Below are 20,054 nucleotides of genomic sequence, written 5' to 3'. Positions count from 1 at the left end.
TGGTTTAGCCTAAATCTGAACAAACCTATCTGGAATCTCTGGCCAGTGTACTCTAAATCTTTTCCATTTCAGCTTGACAGCTATGCTTTTCCAGCTTCTCAATCTCTGCAGCAGAGTAACCCTCCGCCTCATCCCACCATCAGCAGAATCACACCCCTGCTAATGTCAAAAGTCCCAGCATCCCACTCTGGACCACAGCCACCCAGGTTTCCAGCTACCTTTGGTCCCCTGACCATCACCTTATGGAGCTCAGCAGACCACTGAGCCCTCTTCTATTCTCCACCTGCCTTCTTCTAACCTGCTGCCCCACATCAGGCTTAGATTCTACATACTATTCTTTTTTGTTATTTTAAAGTAGATTCTACACCCAGTAGAATGGTCCAGGTAAAAGGTGGTGTGGTGGTGGCAGGGTGGTACTTTGGTACTTTCCATCTTTACTTTGGAGCCCAACATGTGGCTTGAACTCAAAACCATGAGATTAAGAGTTGGACGCTCAACCAACTGAGCCACCCAGGTGCCTCCTGAGTACTATTGTGACAATCACCCTCCACTGTACAGCTCTGCTCCCTCCACTCTCTCTCCATCCACAGCACCCCTGGGAAAAGCCCCAGGCCTGGACAAAACCAACCACCCACCTTCACCATTTTATACCCGAGGAACAGTGTCCTTGGAGAAAAATCACACCAGGGAATTCGTGTCACTAAACGTTCATATTCACCTATTCAAATGGGCACTCAGTGCTGCCTGAAAATTCACTGGATTCCTCATCATTTCTACACATTATTATTTGGTATTTTTCCCACTTTCCCCAGATAATTCATCTCTGATTTCCTTCTAATTCCAGTTGATGGCCTTGCTATAGACAATAGCAAGAAAATACATGTCAGCTCCTCTACCTGCATCTGTGGTCACCTCTTCCTCTTCCCGTTCTGCTGACAGAAGAACTAGCCCTCCATTCATCAAAACCCAGCCAATCTGGGGCACCTGGGTGGCTCAGTGGTTGAACACCTGCCGTTGGCTCACAGTGTGATCCCATGGTCCCACAGGGAGCCTGTTTTCCCTCTGCCTATGTCTCTACCTTTCTCTCTCGATCTCTCATGAATAAATAAAATGCTTAAAAAAAAAAAAACCATCCACCCATGATGCTCTGGATCCTACTTCCCCTCGCCATCCAACCTCCATTCCTGCCTCCCTGGCATCTTTACTTTGACATCTCAAAGACATCTCACACTCTACCTGTCCAGGAGGTTGTTCGCCCTTCCCTCTCCGCTCAAATCCACTGCCAACCCCTCACTCAAGCTAGAAAGCTGGTGATCATCCTTAACCCACCCTTGCCCCTCACCCCCCATCCACACTGTCACCAAACTCCTTCACATCCACTCCTCAGTTACCTGTAGGCAGTCCTCTTCTGTCTACCACCCTGCCACCACCACACCACCTTTTACCTGGACCATTCAAGCCCTGCCATCCTGTATATCTTCTGCCCTCACCACAGTGCCATTGTCCCCTCACACTGTGTTGGTTCTTCCTCCCCCTCCTCCTCCAGCAGCCCAACCATTCCCACACCCTGCAGGTGCCACCTCAAGGCAGCCATCACCTCCATTGCTCCTCTTCCATTTATTCTGGCATTTTGCATAATATTTGTTTCTGGAGGCAGGAACAAGAAGGCAAAAAAGAACAAGTGCCAGAGTCCCTGGGATCTGACCTCTGAAGAGGAGGCCACCAGACCCAGACCACTGCAGAAGCCTCCCAACAAGCCTGCTGGCCAGTTGGGTCACCTGGCCCGAATCTCCCTACCCAAAGCTGTCAGACACTTTCCCAACACAAGGCTTTGTGTGTGCATTCACTTGGCAAAAGCATCACCACCATAGGTTCCGAGCTAACTAATACACGGAATTCACATTTCTTAATGTAAGAATTAAGACTCTTTCCCAACTTGGACCCCACCTCTCTGGAGTTTATTCCCTCAATTCTCCACTTGCCTTCATTCCCCATAAATCCCATTTCCAACTTCAGTTGGCACTTCAGTGCCAGGGCTTACAGTGACACCTCCTCCATCTGGGAGGTCTCTCTATCATCTTCTCCAGTGGAAATCTTACCCAGAAAAGCCCAGCGTCTTCTGAAACAGTCTCCCTGACATCCCAGTCAGAAGAAAGCCCAACCTTTACAATCCCACACCACTTCAGATTTGTCACAGCCTGTGTCTGCTCTGAAGCACAGCTGTGTATGTGGCTTCCCACTGCTACATGATTTCAATTCCTTAAGGACAAAGACTTCATTCATCTGTGTCCCCAAAAGACCTTGAAAAAGTAAGTCCTCTCTAACCATGAAATTAAAATGAATTCAAATCTAACCCTGGTTTATAAAGTTAGTCACCCCAGTGACAAACTTAAACTATAAGCAATTGAGATCTGATGCCATAGAATCTGATCACGAAACAGGCCTCAGAGGCTTTGCACTTGCTGTTCCCACTGCTTGGAACACTCTTCTCCGGACTCTCTGGATGCCTGGCTCCTCCACCTCTGGCTCAAGTGATACAACCTCCGAGAGGCCCTCTCTGATTACTCCATCTCAATTACCCAGTCACTTCTAACATAACTTCCTGTAGCCTCCGTAGACTGAGCACAATCAAGCAAGCTGGTTGCTTGCTTTTTAACCTTCTAACCCCCTAGGTTCTGTGAGGGCTGGGATTGTACCTATCTTGTTTGCAATGTACATACCTGGTACATAGAAGGCGCCTAATAAATGGCTACTACATCAATGAGTGAATGAGAGCATGAATGCATGCACACGTGAATAACTGCATGACCCTGGAGTACTGCATATGAAAACTGCTTACCAAAGTCTGTAAAATACGACAATATACTTACTTGTCCAACCTTTGAAAGTTTAAGCTCTCTTAATGTATAGTCATGAGCAGCACTTTCTTTGACGTTCCTAACACGCATGACCCCATATTCTTTCAGAGCATACTCGTCAGGCCAGTATTTGACACATTTACTCTGAAAGGGATCAGAGAAAAGACAGTTAACCTCTGTGAACTCTGAAATTAAAGCCTAAACCAGTGGAAAATAAATATTCAGGAAAAAAAATATTCGAGTCTTAATGACCAGTATTAGGAAAAGGATCCATCTAGCATCTGTTGGATTTTCAAAGGAAAGGAAAAATAAGTTCAAATAAGAAAAGCAGGTACTGGGATGCATGGGTGGCTCCGTGATTGAGCATCTACCTTTGGCTCAGATCATGATCCCGGGATCCTGGGATCAAGTCCCGCATCCCCACAGTGAGCCTGCTTCTCCCTCTGCCTATGTCTCTGCCTCTCTCTGTATGTCTCTTGTGAATAAATAAAATCTTTAAAAAGAAGAAAAAGAAAAGCAGGTACTTGCAAAGCCAGGAGAAGGAGAAGACAGAACAGACTTTGCAGAGCTGTGTGATCTAAGACGCATGTCAAAGGACAGTCAAGGATTCTTCATTTATCTCTAAGGAACCAAAGATGCAGAGTGAGGGACTAGCCAGTTTGAGGGTTCTATCTAGCAATCACTGAATTCTGGATTCCAGAGATCTGCCAGTCACTCTCCAGGGAAGGCAAGCAAGCAAGCTACCCTCTGGAGGTGGATGGGTTGCCCAAAGAGCCAGACTGTCTGGCTCATTTCCGCACTTGTGTAGGAGGACTCCATACCTTATCTAACTCAAGTGTGAAAAACTCCAGCACAGCAAGGCAGCTGATGGGGTTTTGAACCAGCTGCTTCTTCTATATCCAGATCCATTTGCTACCTCCTATACACATCACCTTCGCTTCACTGGGTGCCTAGGAACACCAAGCCTACAGTAGCTGCTGGCTTCAGAGCAGACAGATTGAAATATATGGCACCAAGTAAATTATTCTTGTTGCCAAAGAGGATGATATTTAGCTCAATGAGAGATGAGTCTGTATATATATTTGGTGACATGCCCTGGGCAGATAACTATTTTTGTGTTTTTTTTGTTTTTTTTTTTCAATAGGAGCAGACTTTCTACAATCACCAATACACCAGTATCAGCAAGAGAAATTTACCTTTTATATTAGGAAGACAAAGAAATTCAGTTATAAAACTATAAATAAGAGAGCAGCTGCAGGCATCCCCATAGTCAACGATTAATTGAAAGGAAAAAAAAATGGCAGAAGGAAATTTGAACAGAAGCATTAGCAGATAGTGCAACTTTTTTGCCTGGCAATGGTTTACATGGTCTTTTATTTATTATTATCCTGAATTCAGCTATCCCTGCAGTATTTTGTAGATACAAATACCTCTTTGATAGATTTGATACAATTTTTATTATCCCCAGATAAGCACTTTTAATATTAATTGTACTCAATGCTGTTGCTGGCCAATCAACTCTGTGACTTGGTTGCTCAAGAGATTCAATAGAGAACAGAAAATTAAATCACAACTCTGAAAACATTTCAGCCGACTTTAAACATCACCAGGCTACCTACCACAGCCCTCCTCCCAGATTTCCAAACTCTTACACAGACTTTGGCAAACATATTCTAAAATGTGAGAGCTAATACATCAGCTTTTAAACTAAAGCCTTTCAAAAAAAAATAAAAAATAAACTAAAGCCCAGGAATCGAGGGGAATCTAGAGTCTGAGGCCGAGAGAGCAGGTTATCAGAACCGGCTGTGGACAGAATGCATCTATCATTCTATCCTCTCCACTGGACTGAAGAGCATAATCGGGAAGCAGGTCCAGATTTGAAATGGAGATGAAGAAGGGGCAGACTGATTGGCCCAATGTCTGTCTGTTCTAGAAGCTTCCAACGGCTCTTCTGAAAGGGACCAAAACTAATACCTCTGAAGTGACATAAGAACCCTCTCTTAAAAAAAAAAAAAAAAAAAAAAAAAGAACCCTCTCTTCATGTCCCCAGATCCCATGAGGAGAGGTCGTCTCCTATGAATCAGACACCAGGCAGGACAGATGGCTCGGTTTTCTCTTCTATACTCAGGGCAAGTGACACTCATCTGAGGCAGAAACTAGCAAGACCTGTCCATTAAACACCTAATGTGGGATGCCTGGGTGGCTCAGCAGTTGAGCATCTGCCTTTGGCTCGGGGTATGATCCTGGGGTCCTGGGATCAAGTCCCACAACGGGCTCCTTGCAAGGAGTCTGCTTCACCCTCTGCCTGTATCTCTGCCTCTCTCTGTGTCTCTCATGAATAAATAAATAAAATCTTAAAAAAAAAAACACCACCACCACCTAATATTACTGCAGGTGGCTGCTAGAGGAAGCCTTTGTTTCACAATAACCAGATCTGGCCTCAAAGGTTTTCAGAAGCATAACGACTAGTTAGCACAATGATGAAAATCTTACAAAACCATGCTGCCCTTCAAAATTGACAGGAAAATTACATTGGGAGAGCTAAAATGCAAAATCACCCATCTGTCTTAGGTTTAACTCACAGGTATGATTGTTTAATTCCATGCAAACTTTATGTAAGCCAATTAAACTATAACTACAAAAGAACGTTACTGAAACACAAAAACACAGAACTTTCCCATATTAAAAACCCACATGGATGGACTCACATTGGGATAGCACACAGAACTGTCACTCAATGAAATCTGTCTGCTTCACTGTGGATGTGGGATGTTACAACTTTTTAAAGACCTGAAGTGTCATGAGGAGTGCTAGGAGATGATTACTTGACAGAGCAGCTGGGGGGGGTGGGGGGGGTGCATGCTGGGACAACCACTCTGAGAGCAGTTTGGCACAATCTCTTTAAATTTACAACATGCAAGCCCGATGACCTAGCATTCCTTTTTTTTTTTTTTTTTTTTCAGATTTTATTTTTTTTATTTATTCATGAGAGACACAGACAGAGGCAGAGATATAGGCAGTGGGAGAAGCAGGCTCCATTCAGGGAGCCCAATGTGGGACTCGATCCCGGGACTCCAGGATCATGCCCTGGGCCAAAGGCAGGCGCTAAACCGCTGAGCCACTCGGGCTGCCCTAGCATTCCTTTTTGTGACATCTAACCTAGAGAGACACTTGCCACACACACACAAGCAAGAATAAGATTATTCCCTTGAGCACTGTTTGTTAAGAGCAAAAACTGAAACATTTCAATGCCCGATACATAATGGTGAGATTTATGTAAATTATGGATCTTACTATGGACCATCATGCAATTACTAAAAAGAAGGAAATAGGTCACTATGTACTAACAGTAGATGTTAGAAGATTCATTTGGGTGGGGCCCAAGATCCACAACAAAGTTAAGATTTGAAAACACTTTTACATGTAGTAGTTTTCAGAAAATATCACTGTATACTCACACAGGCACACACACACACAAATACATACATATACATAATTGCAGGTATGTAATGCCTATAATAATGTCTCTCCTACATGTATGTATGAGAAAGCCTGGAAGACAGCAAGGAAGAACACACACACACTGGTAACGGGGATTTCAAATGGGTGGACAAGAGATAGTGACAAACACAATTTTAACCATGACCATAATGAGTTTGGATATTTATATGAATATGCTGTTTAAATAATTCAAATTAATGTTAAAATGTTTACACATCATAGTAAGTATAATTTATATGACCAGTGAAACCGCTATTTGTTAGTAGTCTAATCCTCTGAAGGTACTAGACTGGCCTTCTCAACACTCCCTTGTGGACCTCTGCTCCTGGATACAATATAGTAAGAGGGACTGGATTCACCTTCCCACCTTAAACAAGTAAAATACAGGCAGAATGAAGAGATATATATAACAGAATTAGTAACAAGGACATTAAAACAGTTATTACAAATATACTCCATTTGTCCAAAAAGTATAAGCTAAAAAGAAAGACAGAAGACATTAAAAAAAAAAAAAAACAGTAAAACTTCTAGAGATGAAAAAAGACAACATCTGCTATAGAAAACACACTGAATAGTATTAATAGCAGGTGACATACTGCAAAACAAAAGATTAACTTAAAGACATACAGCAAAAGAAACTATCCAAAATGAAACAAGGTGAGAGCACCTGGGTGGCTCAGCAGACTTAAGCATCTGCTTTCCACCTGGGTTCATGATGTGAGGGTCCTGGGATCAAGCCCCACATCTGGATCTCTGCTCAGCGGGGAGTCTGCTTCTACCTCTGTGTGCACACATGCTCTCTAAATCTTTATGGTGTATGTACTACAAACATCCTTTAAAAAAAAAAAATGAAACAAGGGGAAAAAGACAACTGCACAAAATGAGCAAAGCCTCAGTAAGCCACAGGACAACATCAAGCAGCCTAATATATGTGTAATTGGTGTTCCATGTTTGAAGAAATAATAAGCATTTCCAAAGTTAGAGAAAACTATAAATCCACAGATCCATGAAGCTCAGTGAACACCAAGCAGAAGGAACTTTTATGAAAACTACACTAAGGCTTGTCACAATCAAATTTCTTCTACTCTCTTTTCTCCAGAGGGTCAGTTTAGAGTAAGCTTAATTTGTTTACTCAACTCTTAACAGGTTCAATCTGACATGTCTGATATTTAAAAAATATTTTTAGAAGAGCACGGAGTATACCTTTCCTCTCTCCACTTCTTTCGTTGTCATGACAATCACTCGGGAGTTCTCTTGAAATACCATCCGCCAAAAGTCATTCACGGTGTTTTGCAGACAGCCTTGTGTGGCAATGTAACTCTTTTTGGGCTTTGAATTGTTGCATTTGGTTTCAAACTCAGGCTAGAAATTTATTAAGAAAATCCTTCAAACATTTGAACGTTGCTTTCAGGTTACAAGAAATACAAAAAACAAAATAGAAAAAATGGGTAGCAATATATGGTCAGAAAACACTGTGGAAAGCAAAGATTACCATGATAATATTTGCATTGATGTAATCTGAAACAGGCTCATTAGGATCACCATCATGCAGGACAACCCTGGTATGATCAACTGGAAGAAAAAGAGACCACAGTCATACTTCTTCAGGATAAATCATTTCAGATCAGTTAATCTTCAACCCAATCCAAGTTTTATTCTTTTAGTGATAAAACCACATAAAAAATTAAATCTTAATGAGCACAACAATGATCTGAATACCACATGATGTCTCATAATACCATATTAAAAAAAAATAAAGTAGCAACAGCAACTCCCTGGTCTTGATGATATACTATAGACACACAGGATATTATCACTGGGAGAAGCTGGATAAAGGGTACATGGGAACCCTCTGTATATTTTTATAACTTCTAATGAGTCTAAAAGTATCTCAAAACAAAAGTTTTCTTTTTTTTTTTTTAAGAAGAGTAAAGTACAGATAAATGACATAATGTCTGAGATTTGCTTCACATAATTTGGGGAGAGAGATCCCCCCCATAATAAAAATGGTGGCTTTTTTTTTTTTTTTAGTGAAGCAGAATGAAATCTAATCTAAAAGATAAAAATTTTTAAAAGATTTTATTAATGTATTTGACAGAAAGAATGCATGAGCGCACAAGCAGGGGGAGCAGCAGGAGAGGGAGAAGCAGGCTCCCCATCAAGCAGGGAGCCTGATGTTGGGACTCAATCCCATGACCTGGGATCATGACCTGAGCCAAAGGCAGACGCTTAACAGACTAAGCCACCTATGCGCCCCAGAAGATAAGATTTTGATGGTATCAACCGACTAAATTCTGTACAAAAGTACATTACTAAAAAAACCCAAAAAAAACAAAAAAACAAAAAAAAAACCACATTACTGGTATAAAAATCTGAGTGCTCTACTAAGCAACTTATTTTATAATGGGAGGGGTGCCTAGGTGGCTCAGTCGGTTAAGTGTCCAACTCTCAACTTCAGCTCAGGTCATAATCTCTGGCTGAGATCATGTGATATTGAGCCCCATGTCAGGCTCCATACTGGGTGTGGAGTTTGCTTAAGATTCTCTCTCTCCTTCTCCCTGAACACTTCCTACCCTCTCTTAAAAAAAAAAAATTATTTTACAACAGGAATTAGTAATAAAGCTGTATGCCTTGGACTCCTCAAGTCTAAAGAAAGAAGGTATTAACCAAGAGGAAGCATCTGACTGGGATCTTTAGGAGAGGAAAAGGCAAGGATACTCTCTTCAGATACTACATACTATTGTTCCCATCACCTTTTCCTACATCTCTGAATCTTATTAATGAGTTCCACCAGGTCCTCTGAGCAGAAAAGAAAACTTACAACGGAAACAGGATGAGGCTTCCCCAAGGTCATCAGGACCATAGTGTGACTGAGATAGATTCTCTGCAAATTCGTATTGTCTATTCTCCCTATTTTAATGCATCCACTTTCTCCCATCCTCACCTACATATATCTCAAATAACTGTATCGATGTGATGTGCATATGTACCATATAAGTGTATATATGTACACAGAAAGAGAAAGACCATGCTACACACACACACACACCCCAAGTCTGATACCTGACAAAATGACTTGGACCTGATGAGACATTTGAGCAATGCTCACCAAATTTGTGCATACATCCCAATAAAGAACTTAATTGTGAAGTTTTTGAACTCTGAAATATATACACATATATATACAAACAAGCCCTATTTTTAAGTTGGTAAATACATTATGCATGCACTGCTATCAATCTGTATGTCAGATTTAAATTTTCTTTGTTTATTTTTTTAGATAAAGGATATAAATCAAGAGAAGTTCTTTTTTTTTTAAAGATTATTTTTATTTATTTATGATAGACAGAGAGAGAGAGAGAGAGAGAGAAAGAGAGAGAGAGAGAGGCAGAGACACAGGCAGAGGGAGAAGCAGGCTCCATGCCGGGAGCCCGACATGGGACTCGATCCCGGGACTCCAGGATCACGCCCTGGGCCAAAGGCAGGCGCGAAACTGCTGAGCCACCCAGGGATCCCTTCAAGAGAAGTTCTAAATGTTCCTTCCCTTCTCCCCAGTGGACTGCCTTGCACAGGCCACTCTGGAGATCCCTCAGAGAGCATGGTGCTAAGAGCAGTGGCTATGGGGGCTCCTATGTCAGTTCTCCAAGTTGCAATCTTGCTAAAATGGTCTATAAAAACCGGAAGAATAAGAACACCTGCTTTATGTGCATGTGGTAAGAAGTAAGTGAGACAAATGCAGAGTCTGGCAGAGTCAGCCCTCAGGGGAGGTAGGCTATGACAACTGTTTAGTGCCATCTCTGGGATCTTAACCTAAGACCTTCATCCTTCCAGGCCTCTTGTTCCCTGTGGCTCAGCTTGGGTTCTACCAGGCAGCATTTGGGTATAAAATGCCTTATGGATACCTCGGGGTCCTTTTCAGAGCAAAGTGTAAGTATGTACTTGTTATCTCCTATAACTCGAGTTCAGGAGCTCAGGGAGCAGACAGCAGTTGAAGAGTCTTCAGGAGGAAGCTGCCTGTTCCCCAGAAGAGGGAATGGAGTCCCAGAAGGTGTGTCTTCCCCAAGACCCACAAACGGAGTCCTGAAGTACAAGGACACAAGCCTGGTACCTCTGAGGGTCTTGGTGTGGCCTGATCCTGGGAGATGGCAAGCCTTGAGATTTTCACTCTTAGGCAGACAAAAATAATTAACAGCAAGAAATAACATGGGCAGCCTGGGTGGCTCAGCGGTTTAGTGCTGCCTTCAGCCCAGGGCGTGATCCTGGAGACCCAGGATCGAGTCCCACGTCAGGCTCCCTGCATGGAGCCTGCTTCTCCCTCTGCCTGTGTCTCTGTGTCTCTTTCTCTCTGTGTCTCTCATGAATAAATAAATAAAATCTTGAAAGAAAGAAGAAAAGAAAGAAAGGAAGGAAGGAAGGAAGGAAGGAAGGAAGGAAGGAAGGAAGGAAGGAAGGAAGAAAGAACACACTCAAGACCACCTGGTGGCAATTTTACCCAGGACCAGCATCACAAGAACTAGGTGAATTATCAACCATCCCCACCACATTTTCTGATTTTGGAAACCACTCACAATTCAAAGAGGCTAAGGCCTCAGATCTTCTGAGAAGGCATGTGGCACCCAGGAAGTTACAGGGACATAGGAATCAAACTCTCCAAGAGTGACTATTATTGAACAGAATATTAATACTTACAAGGCAGGATGTTTTTATATCTATTTTTGTTCTTATTTTCTTGCCTCTGACCCTCTTTTCGGCTATAAAGAAGTTTGCACTCCTGTTGTTGTAGTGTCTGGAGAGGGAAAAAAGAAATATTATTGCACATCAAAAGCTTAAAAAAAAAAAAAAAAAAGCCTGGCTCAGCATTTCTGCTTTGAGAAATTTATCCTAGGAAAGGTTCAGGGTTGCAGCAGCTATAGGGAAGCTCATCTTAACACTGTATCAATAGTGCCAAAAACAATTTCTAATAAAAAAGAACTGCCTATATAACACTACCATGAATTCATACAAACAAATATTCTGCAGTCACTTAAAAAGACGTTCTAAGAAAATTTTTAATGCCATGGAAAAAATTATCAGAGTGTTAAGTGAAAAGAAGGTCAGATTTCCAAAACAGTATTATTACATAAGTCATATGTTTGCATTTGCCTATGTATATAAGAAATGGCAGGAGAATATATACCAAAAAAGTAATGGGGATTTCTTTTTCTGGATAGTGGGATTATGAAGGCCTTATCTTCATTTTTTTTTTTTTTGCCTAAATTTTTTACAATGAAAAAAATATTCATTAGTAGAGAAACTGTTTAAAATAATAATTATTAAGAATGAAAATCGGGGCACCTGGCTGGCTCAGTTAAGAGAGTGTTCAACTCTTGATCCCAGGGCTATAGGTTTGAGACCCACATTGGGTGTAGAGATTACTAAAAACAAATAAACTTAAAAAAAAAAAAAGAACAAAAGCCAGTGAGCATTGTAACAGCTGTGATTACACTCTTGACTTTATGGTCTGCTGCCTACTTTTACCACTGTTTAATTCAAAGCAAGCCACACATCAGCTCTCAAAGTTGGATACTATAGAAGTGGTACTGGGTACCACTGGATCATGGGCATACAAGCTTTGCTCCTCCACACCAGAAACCCACATTAGTGTGCTAGGCAGCCAGCCTGCATCTACTGCGTCTACACAAACACCTGCTTCCTATGTTTTCCCCAGCCAGACAATGAGGAAGAGAATGTCAGGCTCTTGGAGCAAGCGGCCAGGAGGGACACTTCTGCAGGGGAAGGAGGTAGGAACTCAATCAGGGAGAGGCTACCTGAGGCAGCCACAGCAGGACTAGCCCAAGTGGAAGAGAAGACATAGGGAAGCAGAGAAGGACCAGCTGCAAAAACAGATGAAGTGGACAGGCCAGGTTGAAGCATGTACAATGGGTAGGTTTTATTTTCAAAATTATAAAAAGTACCTTTTTTTTAAGATTTATTTATCTGAGAAAGAGCATGAGCAAGGGGACAGGTAAAGAGAGAGGGAGAAGCAGGTTCCCCACTGAGTAGGGAGCCTGAAATGCAACTCAATCCCAGGACCCTGGGATCATAACCCAAGCCGAAAATAGATGCTTAACTAACTAAGCCACCCAGACATACTCAAATGTACCTCTTTAAGGGACCATTAGTTTCCAAAAAGTCTAATTTGTAAGCAGAAATCACAAGTGGGCAAATCAAGAAAGTGGAAGGCAAATTAAAAAGAAAATATAGATGTGCTATATATGCACATTATAAATTTCAAAATGGCTAGCTCATGAAGGTTTCCACCAGGAGCAAGAATCAATTCAGTGTTTTATAACAAGCAGCCCACTGTATTTCCATTTCATTTATCTGAATTTCACAGACAGGTATGAAAGTCAGGATTTTAAACTGTTATTTGACTCTCTGTTTGAAAATGCAGTATTTGGCCTTGACACACAGCTCATAACAAAAGTAGTTAGCTAGCTAGAACCTGGGCAGGAATAAAATATAATGTACACAGAACTCTGACAATGAGACGGCCATTCCAATTTTTAAAATGAGCTCAGATTAAGTAATTAAAGCCATTTGCCTTTTTAAAGATTTTATTTATTTATTTAACAGAGAGAGAGAGAGAGAACAAGCAGCTGGGGATGAGCAAAGGGAGAGGGAGAAGCAGGCTCCCTTGATCCCAGGACCCTGAGATCAAGACCTGAGTGGAAGGCAGATGCTCAACCAACTGAGCCACCCAGGCGCCCCAGCCACTTGCCTTCTGAAAACTGGCATTTCTTCTGAATTGTAAGCCACTCTTACAGAGCGATATTGCCATGTTAGGAAGGTTCAATCGTGATTTTCAGACACAAAGGTGAGGTTCAAAAAGAAGCTCAAACACTGCAAACTGACTCAACCAATTAAAAGCCAAACAAGTGAAGAGAAACATCAACAAAAGCTACAGAGGGAGTGGAAGGGGCTAGGAAATAATTAGCTGCTTGATTCAAAACCAACCTGACAGTGAAGCACTCAAGCGCTCACTTAAGAACCAAATGTCGTGTGACGCTTCACTGGTGGAGGCGCAGATCCAAGCTAGCTCTATAAAAGGCAAATTTCACCCAGGCCCTCCCTGTTCAATCTCCTTCAATGTTTCCCCCTGCCTGAGACCAAGTCTAAGTTTTTCAGGACAACTCATATGCCTTCTCTTCTCTGAGCTAATGGAGCCCCGCCTCTAACCTCAGCTTCTACTTCGCCAAGTGACGATCCTGTCTGTGCCTCAGCTTCCTCAAGTGTAAAGTGGGGATAATCCTAATTACCAACCCCACAGGGTTGGTGTGAGAGTTGAGATAGAAAACTGTGGAAAGTACAAAAACATGGCATGTTGGCTAGACCATCTACTCAGGTTGACCAGGGGCTACCCTCATCCTGCATCAAGTTACCAATTGCCTCTTTCATGTGGATTTGGGGTCTGAACAGCACACAGGCTGAGACAGGCCTTTGGGCCCCCATGTCTTCCAGAAAGAACAAGCCCAGAGCACCTGCGTCCCAGGCACAGTCGGTGCTAACTGGCAGTGGCCGGCAGCTGTCACAGATTAATAATGACTAACTATGTGTCTTACTGCCAGCTCCTTCCTCAGTGCCCATGAATCCATTCTCATCTGTGCCTGGGGCCCAAGTTGTCTGAATACATTTCATTTTCCACAGAGGAAGGCTGCCATCCATCTAGAGGGAGGCTGAAAATAAAAAGAACTCAGAAGGGTGACTTGCCATGCTCTACCCACAGAGGCTCCCCAACGGAACCCAAGATGATCAGCTACCACCTGTCATGGGGTGTTTCCTCCCCAACACCAGGCTGATGGCTGGAAGAAGCAGAAGAATATCCAACAAGCCTGCCCCTGCAGGTTATTACAACACTTTGCTGGTTTATCTTCCACAACCTCTCTCTCACCAGCAGTCCCTGGGGCACAAAAAAGCTGCAAATGACCTGTCAAGCTAAATGTTACTTGTGTCTCCATCCCCAGTCTCCACTCGGTGGTGGCAGGGATGCTAATGATAATGACAAGCAGAAAAAGGAACAATGTAAAGCTGCAAGGACAGAGGCTGCAAGATACCTGTTGGCCCAAGTAATACAAACAAAGAATTTGGATTAAATGATGAACCTTAAAATATGCCAGAGGCTAGTTACAGTCTCCTGATTGCATGAGTCAAAACAGATCTAGAGCCAAAGGGATTATATTAAATTTTAAGCCTTAAAAAGTCTCAAGAGCGAGCCAATCCCCTGATCCACATTGTACATTTTGAAGTGCCCAGGAGCTGGGTTGCCTGGCTGGGTCAGTCAGTGGAGCATGCGACTCTTGATCTCAGGGTTGTGAGTTTCAGTCCCACATTGGGTGCAGAGATTACTTAAAAATAAAATCTTCAAAAAAAAAAAAAAAGTGCCCAGGAGCATGACTAATGGTGTATGGGACAAGTGTCCATTGAGCAGAACCATCCCCTGATGTTTATGGCCAATGAACACCCGTTTCCCACTCCCTGGAGCCCCTGCAGCCTAAATGCCAAGAGCAGCACCCCACCCCCAGTCACTATAATGACCAAGAGACCCCGACAGGACTTCCAAAGCCCTGATTGAAAACCACTGGACCTGACTCCTGACCAAAACGTCATGAATCCAAATGGAGGAAAAGGATCAAAGAGAGACAGACAGCAGCTGTTAAACAAACTGGCAGATAGGACACTTGGGTGGCTCAGTGGTTGAGCATCTGCCTTCGGCCTAGAGCATGATCCTGGAGTCCTGGAATTGAGTCCCACATCAGGCTCCCTGTGGGGAGTCTGTTTCTCTCTGCCTGTGTCTCTGTGTCTCTCATGAATAAATAAAATCTCTAAAAATAAAAATAAATAAAAATAAAATAAAAAAACTACAAGGGTGTATGTATTAGATGAGGTGGGGGAGGGGTGGTGATAAAGGAAAGAAGATTAATAAAATGTTAGTGAGTTTCAAAGTTGGGAAAAAGAAGGTCCATCACACTGTTTTCTCTACTTTGGAGTATTTGAAAGCTTCCATAATAAACGAAGGGGTTTTTTACAGGCAAATTAATAATAAAAATGTAAAAGCTCCCACTTGCTCTCCCTTCCCCGCCCCTTGGCCATGGCCTCCTGAAGGACAGAAAGGGAGCCGAGAAAGGCTGGCAGGCAGATGGTCTCCCTGGCTCTGATGCCATGAATAATTATTAAGACAGTGGTAACCACCTGGGCAGGATCCAAAAGCAAGCGTTCTACCCAGTCTGAATGAACTTCTGTTTTCCTTTGGCATCTGTCCTCTATGCAGAGGAACACTGCAATTTCTCATCAGGTCCTCTTTACTGCAAAGCCTATGGTGTCACCAGGCACCACAGGCAGGTGAAAGCCCCCACCCCCACCCCCATCATCATGCTGCACAGCCTGTCACCATTTCTATGCGATGGATTTGGGGCAGCTTGTCCTGAACGAGTCCACAGCATTGCCCAGGAATGAAGGGGCAGCTGTAGACCTGCATCACCAGAGAAAGTCCCAAATGATGGATAAGCACTTAGGAAGCTGACGGACAAAACCAACCCAAGATCTGGTCCTCTCCCGGCTGCCTGTTGTAAACCCAGACACCCCCTTCCTCTAAGAAGGTGGAGAATCAGTAGAAAAATGAATTAAAAGGCACAGTCCCTAGAGGAGAACAGTTTCTGACACAATTTGCTCACAAATTGAGCAAACAGTATAAAACAAATCTATAATTAAGTGTGGAATTAATTATGTGGTGTGGAATTTAGGGAGTGATATCCACGAAAACTCACTGAAGCAGGTTTCTGGGAAGAGCTGAGGCCTGAAGCAGGTGAAGCATTTAAACAGGTCCAAGGAAGAAAGAAAGACACCTCACCAAGTTAGGGAAGGCAAGCAAACATGGCTAAGAGGCTAGAGTTAATAAGAGGTAAAGAAGACTGGCAGATAAGTCTAGAAGCTGTATACTAGGAAGTGGGGCAATGGGGTTAGATGCAGAGGGTCAGAAAAACAATGGTGGGCCTTAAAAACTGGGCAGAAGAATCTTTAACAGCTGAGTGAAAAGAAGCATGATGTAGCAGACTCGGAGTCAAGTCTACCTGATCACACCACAGAGCCAACCATTGCCCCACCCCCAGCCCCACCCCTGGGGACAAGTTTCTCACTTCTTTCCAGTTTCTTCATCAAAATGCAAAGGGTATGTCTCAGGTGGGAAATAGGGAGCCACTGATGGTTTCTGAGCACAAGAGGGACAGGAGAAATGCTGAGTGCAGATTCGTACAAAGGGTGGAGGGTGATACACAGAGGGGAAAAGAACAGCTTGTGTCTTCTGGGGTGATGAAAGCCTGTACCTCTGGCATCAGATGAGACTCTATCTCCACCACTGCCTACCTGGGCAGTCCCAAGCAGGTGCCTTAATCTCTCAGAACACATGGATGCAATGGAGATGACTTCCCTAGCCCAATATGCAGCACCAAGTAGACAATAAATGAAAGTTTTCTTCTGTTCTCTAAGAGCAGAAAGACATCAGAAAAGGAGAATCGATAGCATTTGGTGAATGGCAAGGTACAGTAGAAAGGGGATAAAGAGGAGGTAGGAGAGGTTCTGAAGACTCCAGCCTGTGGGGCCAATGTATAAACAGCATGAGCGCCAGAGACAGTGAAGTAAAAGGGGGCATTTGGTTTGAAGGGGGAAATAATAGGCTCCTATTCATATCTTCAAATATGAAGAGACAGGACAGCCAAGAAATGTGGAAAACATAATTTAAAAGGCAAAACCAGAGCTCAGAAGCAAGATAAACTTAGGGGTTAGCCAGAAAAGGATGAGAATGGATGTACTACCCAACGAAAAGCAAATTTTCAAGCCAAATGAACCATGTCCATGTCTTAGGGAACGGCCATAGTCAGCCAGTCCAGACCATGTCTTAGGGAACTGTCAAGTAGCTGGTCAAAAGAAGGGAAGGTAGAGAGCAACCAGAGGCACAGGGAGCGGGAAAGGGCCAAAACCAAGCCTATGCTGCCACAGGTCAGAGAAAGCAAGAGAAGGAAATTGTTGGAATGAGGAGCTGACAGTGGTCTCAAAAGCAGCACACAAGGGAAAAGGGGCTAAAGCAAAGACTATTGGTGTCACAATAAGAAAGCTGCTGGGATCTTCCACCAGTGCTCTCTTGGTATGTGGGAAGAAGTCCCATCCCAAGGTTAAACAGAGCAGGAGCTCAGAAGAAACAGAGGCCACAGCCATGGCCCGCTCAATGAGGAAGACAGAGGAGAATGGCAGACACAGAAAGCAGCAAGGTCATTTAAGGGTGACAGGGAAGCCTGAGGCAGAGAGGAGGTATCTGTTCAAGGGCCTGAAAGCACCTTCAGTTCTTATTCTCTGTGAAGACACCGAGCTGCTCCAGCAAAAGGAAACAACTCTAAAGAGAAAAACCTGACACCAGAGGGGCAAAGAACAGAACAGAGAGAAATGCTGGAAGAGAAAGTCCAAAGGAAACAAAAGAATTTCCCCAGAATGGAGCATTAAGCTTGCAGAATAAAACCTCTAACCACTGTAGAGCTCTGCCCACAGGAAGGCACCAGAGCTTCTGTTAAGCAACTGGGAGCTCAGGCCTATGTGGAAAATCCTAGTTCCAGCTCAGGCCTGCTGTCCCAGAGCATTCTGAAGCACAAGGCCAGAGCCCTGGTTGGGGGCTCAACCACCAAGAGGAAGATGTCAGCTAGAGATCACCAGCAAGAATTATTATTCTAGACACAGCTTTGGGGTGCAGTTAAAGTCTTGTTTCCATAAAACTAACCGTCTCAAAGTAGAATTTATAGCTCCCTTGAGCAGGACGTAATCACTTTAAAGAAATCAAACCGGACTGTGGGTTTGAAGACAGGCATTAGCTCCTCCTAGAGACACGTCGGTTGGCAGAGCTGCTGGCAGAATCCAGGACATCTGTGTAGCTGTCAGGGAAATGACTGCAGCGCCCATGCAAGCTGAAAACAGCTTCAGACCACGACAGAGAGACGCTTGCGTAACAGAAGGAGGATGGGCTTGAAAAACAAAAATCAAATTACTAAGGAAAACAAGTTTAAAGCACTGGGAAAAAATAACCCCAGTTAATATGATGTGTAGGGTTTGTATGAGTGTGTGTTGTGGGTTTTTTTTTTTTTTTTTAAGTCAGAACAGGAGGTTCAAAGCTAAAATTTTTCTGAAATTCATTAACTACCATGCTGAATTAGATTCTCTTGGGCAAGTATGTAGAAGGGTCTTGAAGACTAAAATGTGCATTTACAACCCTCAAGCAGGGTCTCCACATGAAAAGTACACAGGAGTAAAGAGGAATATCTCAAAGCAAAGCCTGGAATATTCCTCCATACTTTGTAAGCATCAGAAAGCTGTTCCCCATTGAATACATACAGTCTGAATCCAATACCTCTCTCTCTCTCTCTCTCTCTCTACTAAAAAGAACTTATATTCAACACCCAATGCAAATACATCCTTTGTGTCTACTGTGAGCCAGGCTCTCCTGTAGTCTCTCCTGGGAGATACAGGAAACAACACAGGACTATTTGTTCTTCTGGGGCCCACAGACTGCTTTGGGTTCTTTTCAGAGATAATATGCACATGGCAGACTTATAATAGCAGAATCAAAGTATATCTCTTTATTTGTTCACCATTAGTTTAATTCGAGCAAAACCTCTCATTATTCCAACAGACTTAATGTCTTCTGCTTCTGTGAATTCATGGTACGAGAGACAAGCATGAAAACAATAGCCACATGGAGTGCCTGAAAACTCCAAGGAGAGCAAAGATTATAAAGTAAAGGGCTGCTACCTAGGTGCACCTGTAATAAGAACCAATCCATGGGATGCCTGGGTGGTCAGCAGTTGAGCCTCTGCCTTCGGCCCAGGGCGTGATCCTAGTCCAGAATCAAGTCCCATATCGGGCTCCCTGCATGGAGCCTGCTTCTCCCTCTGCCTGTGTCTCTGACTCTCTCTCTCCCTCTCTGTCTCTCATGAATAAATAAATAAAATCTAAAAAAAAAAAACAATGCAGGTACGCAGACAGGGATCAGGGAAGGTTTCCCTGAGAAAATGACCCTGAAGCTGGGAACTGAGGAGTGTTAATAAGGTAAGTGACAAAGGAACATTATCCTAGTATAATCCCACCCATAACATCATATGAACAATCATATTCCCATCAGATGTCTATCAGGCAGTTAGACGTCCAACTTTAACATTGTTCTTTCTGCCTTGAATGTTCTTTCTGAAGTTATCTCCATGGCTTGCTCTCTTATCTCCTTCGAAGTTCTGTTCAAATATCACTATATCAGAGAGACAGACTTGCGTAAAATGGTAATGCTCCCATTAGCACACCCTTCCTATCTGGCCCTATTTTATTGTCTCCACAGCATATATCACCTATATATCACCATCTCACATAACATTCACTTATTTGTTTACTCTCTGTCTCTTCCAGTTGACTATAAAGCTCCAGAAGGATAATAACTTCAATTTGCTTCCTGGTACATCCCCAGGCCCTAGAAGAGAACCCAGCATACAGTCTGTGCTTAATAACTATTTGGTGAATGAATGAATGAATCACGCCACTACCAATGTCTACTGTTGGGGGAAATATTTGGGGGACATCTGTCTAACTCCCTAGAACACTCATCTCTAACAACTGTTTTTCCTTACAGACTTA

The 20,054-nt window shown here is 43.1% G+C and overlaps 1 protein-coding gene across 2 annotated transcripts in view; it reads right to left on the bottom strand.

Moving 5' to 3' along the window:
- The window catches only part of PTPN11 (protein tyrosine phosphatase non-receptor type 11), an 82,581-nt gene that overhangs the window by 22,668 nt on the left and 39,859 nt on the right, over nt 1–20,054 (bottom strand). For both annotated transcript variants that reach the window (XM_077875715.1, XM_077875716.1), the window contains exons 7-10: nt 11,049–11,145; nt 7,852–7,931; nt 7,563–7,721; nt 2,871–3,002 (exon numbers count right to left, since the gene is read on the bottom strand). In XM_077875715.1, coding sequence (XP_077731841.1) covers nt 2,871–3,002; nt 7,563–7,721; nt 7,852–7,931; nt 11,049–11,145 — 468 coding nt within the window. The remainder of the gene's footprint in view (nt 1–2,870; nt 3,003–7,562; nt 7,722–7,851; nt 7,932–11,048; nt 11,146–20,054) is intronic.

Source organism: Canis aureus, chromosome 27, assembly GCF_053574225.1.
Source record: "Canis aureus isolate CA01 chromosome 27, VMU_Caureus_v.1.0, whole genome shotgun sequence".
Taxonomy (NCBI): Eukaryota; Metazoa; Chordata; class Mammalia; order Carnivora; family Canidae; genus Canis; species Canis aureus.
Note: the sequence above shows the minus strand (reverse complement) of the source record. Positions and strands in the feature narration are given on the sequence as shown.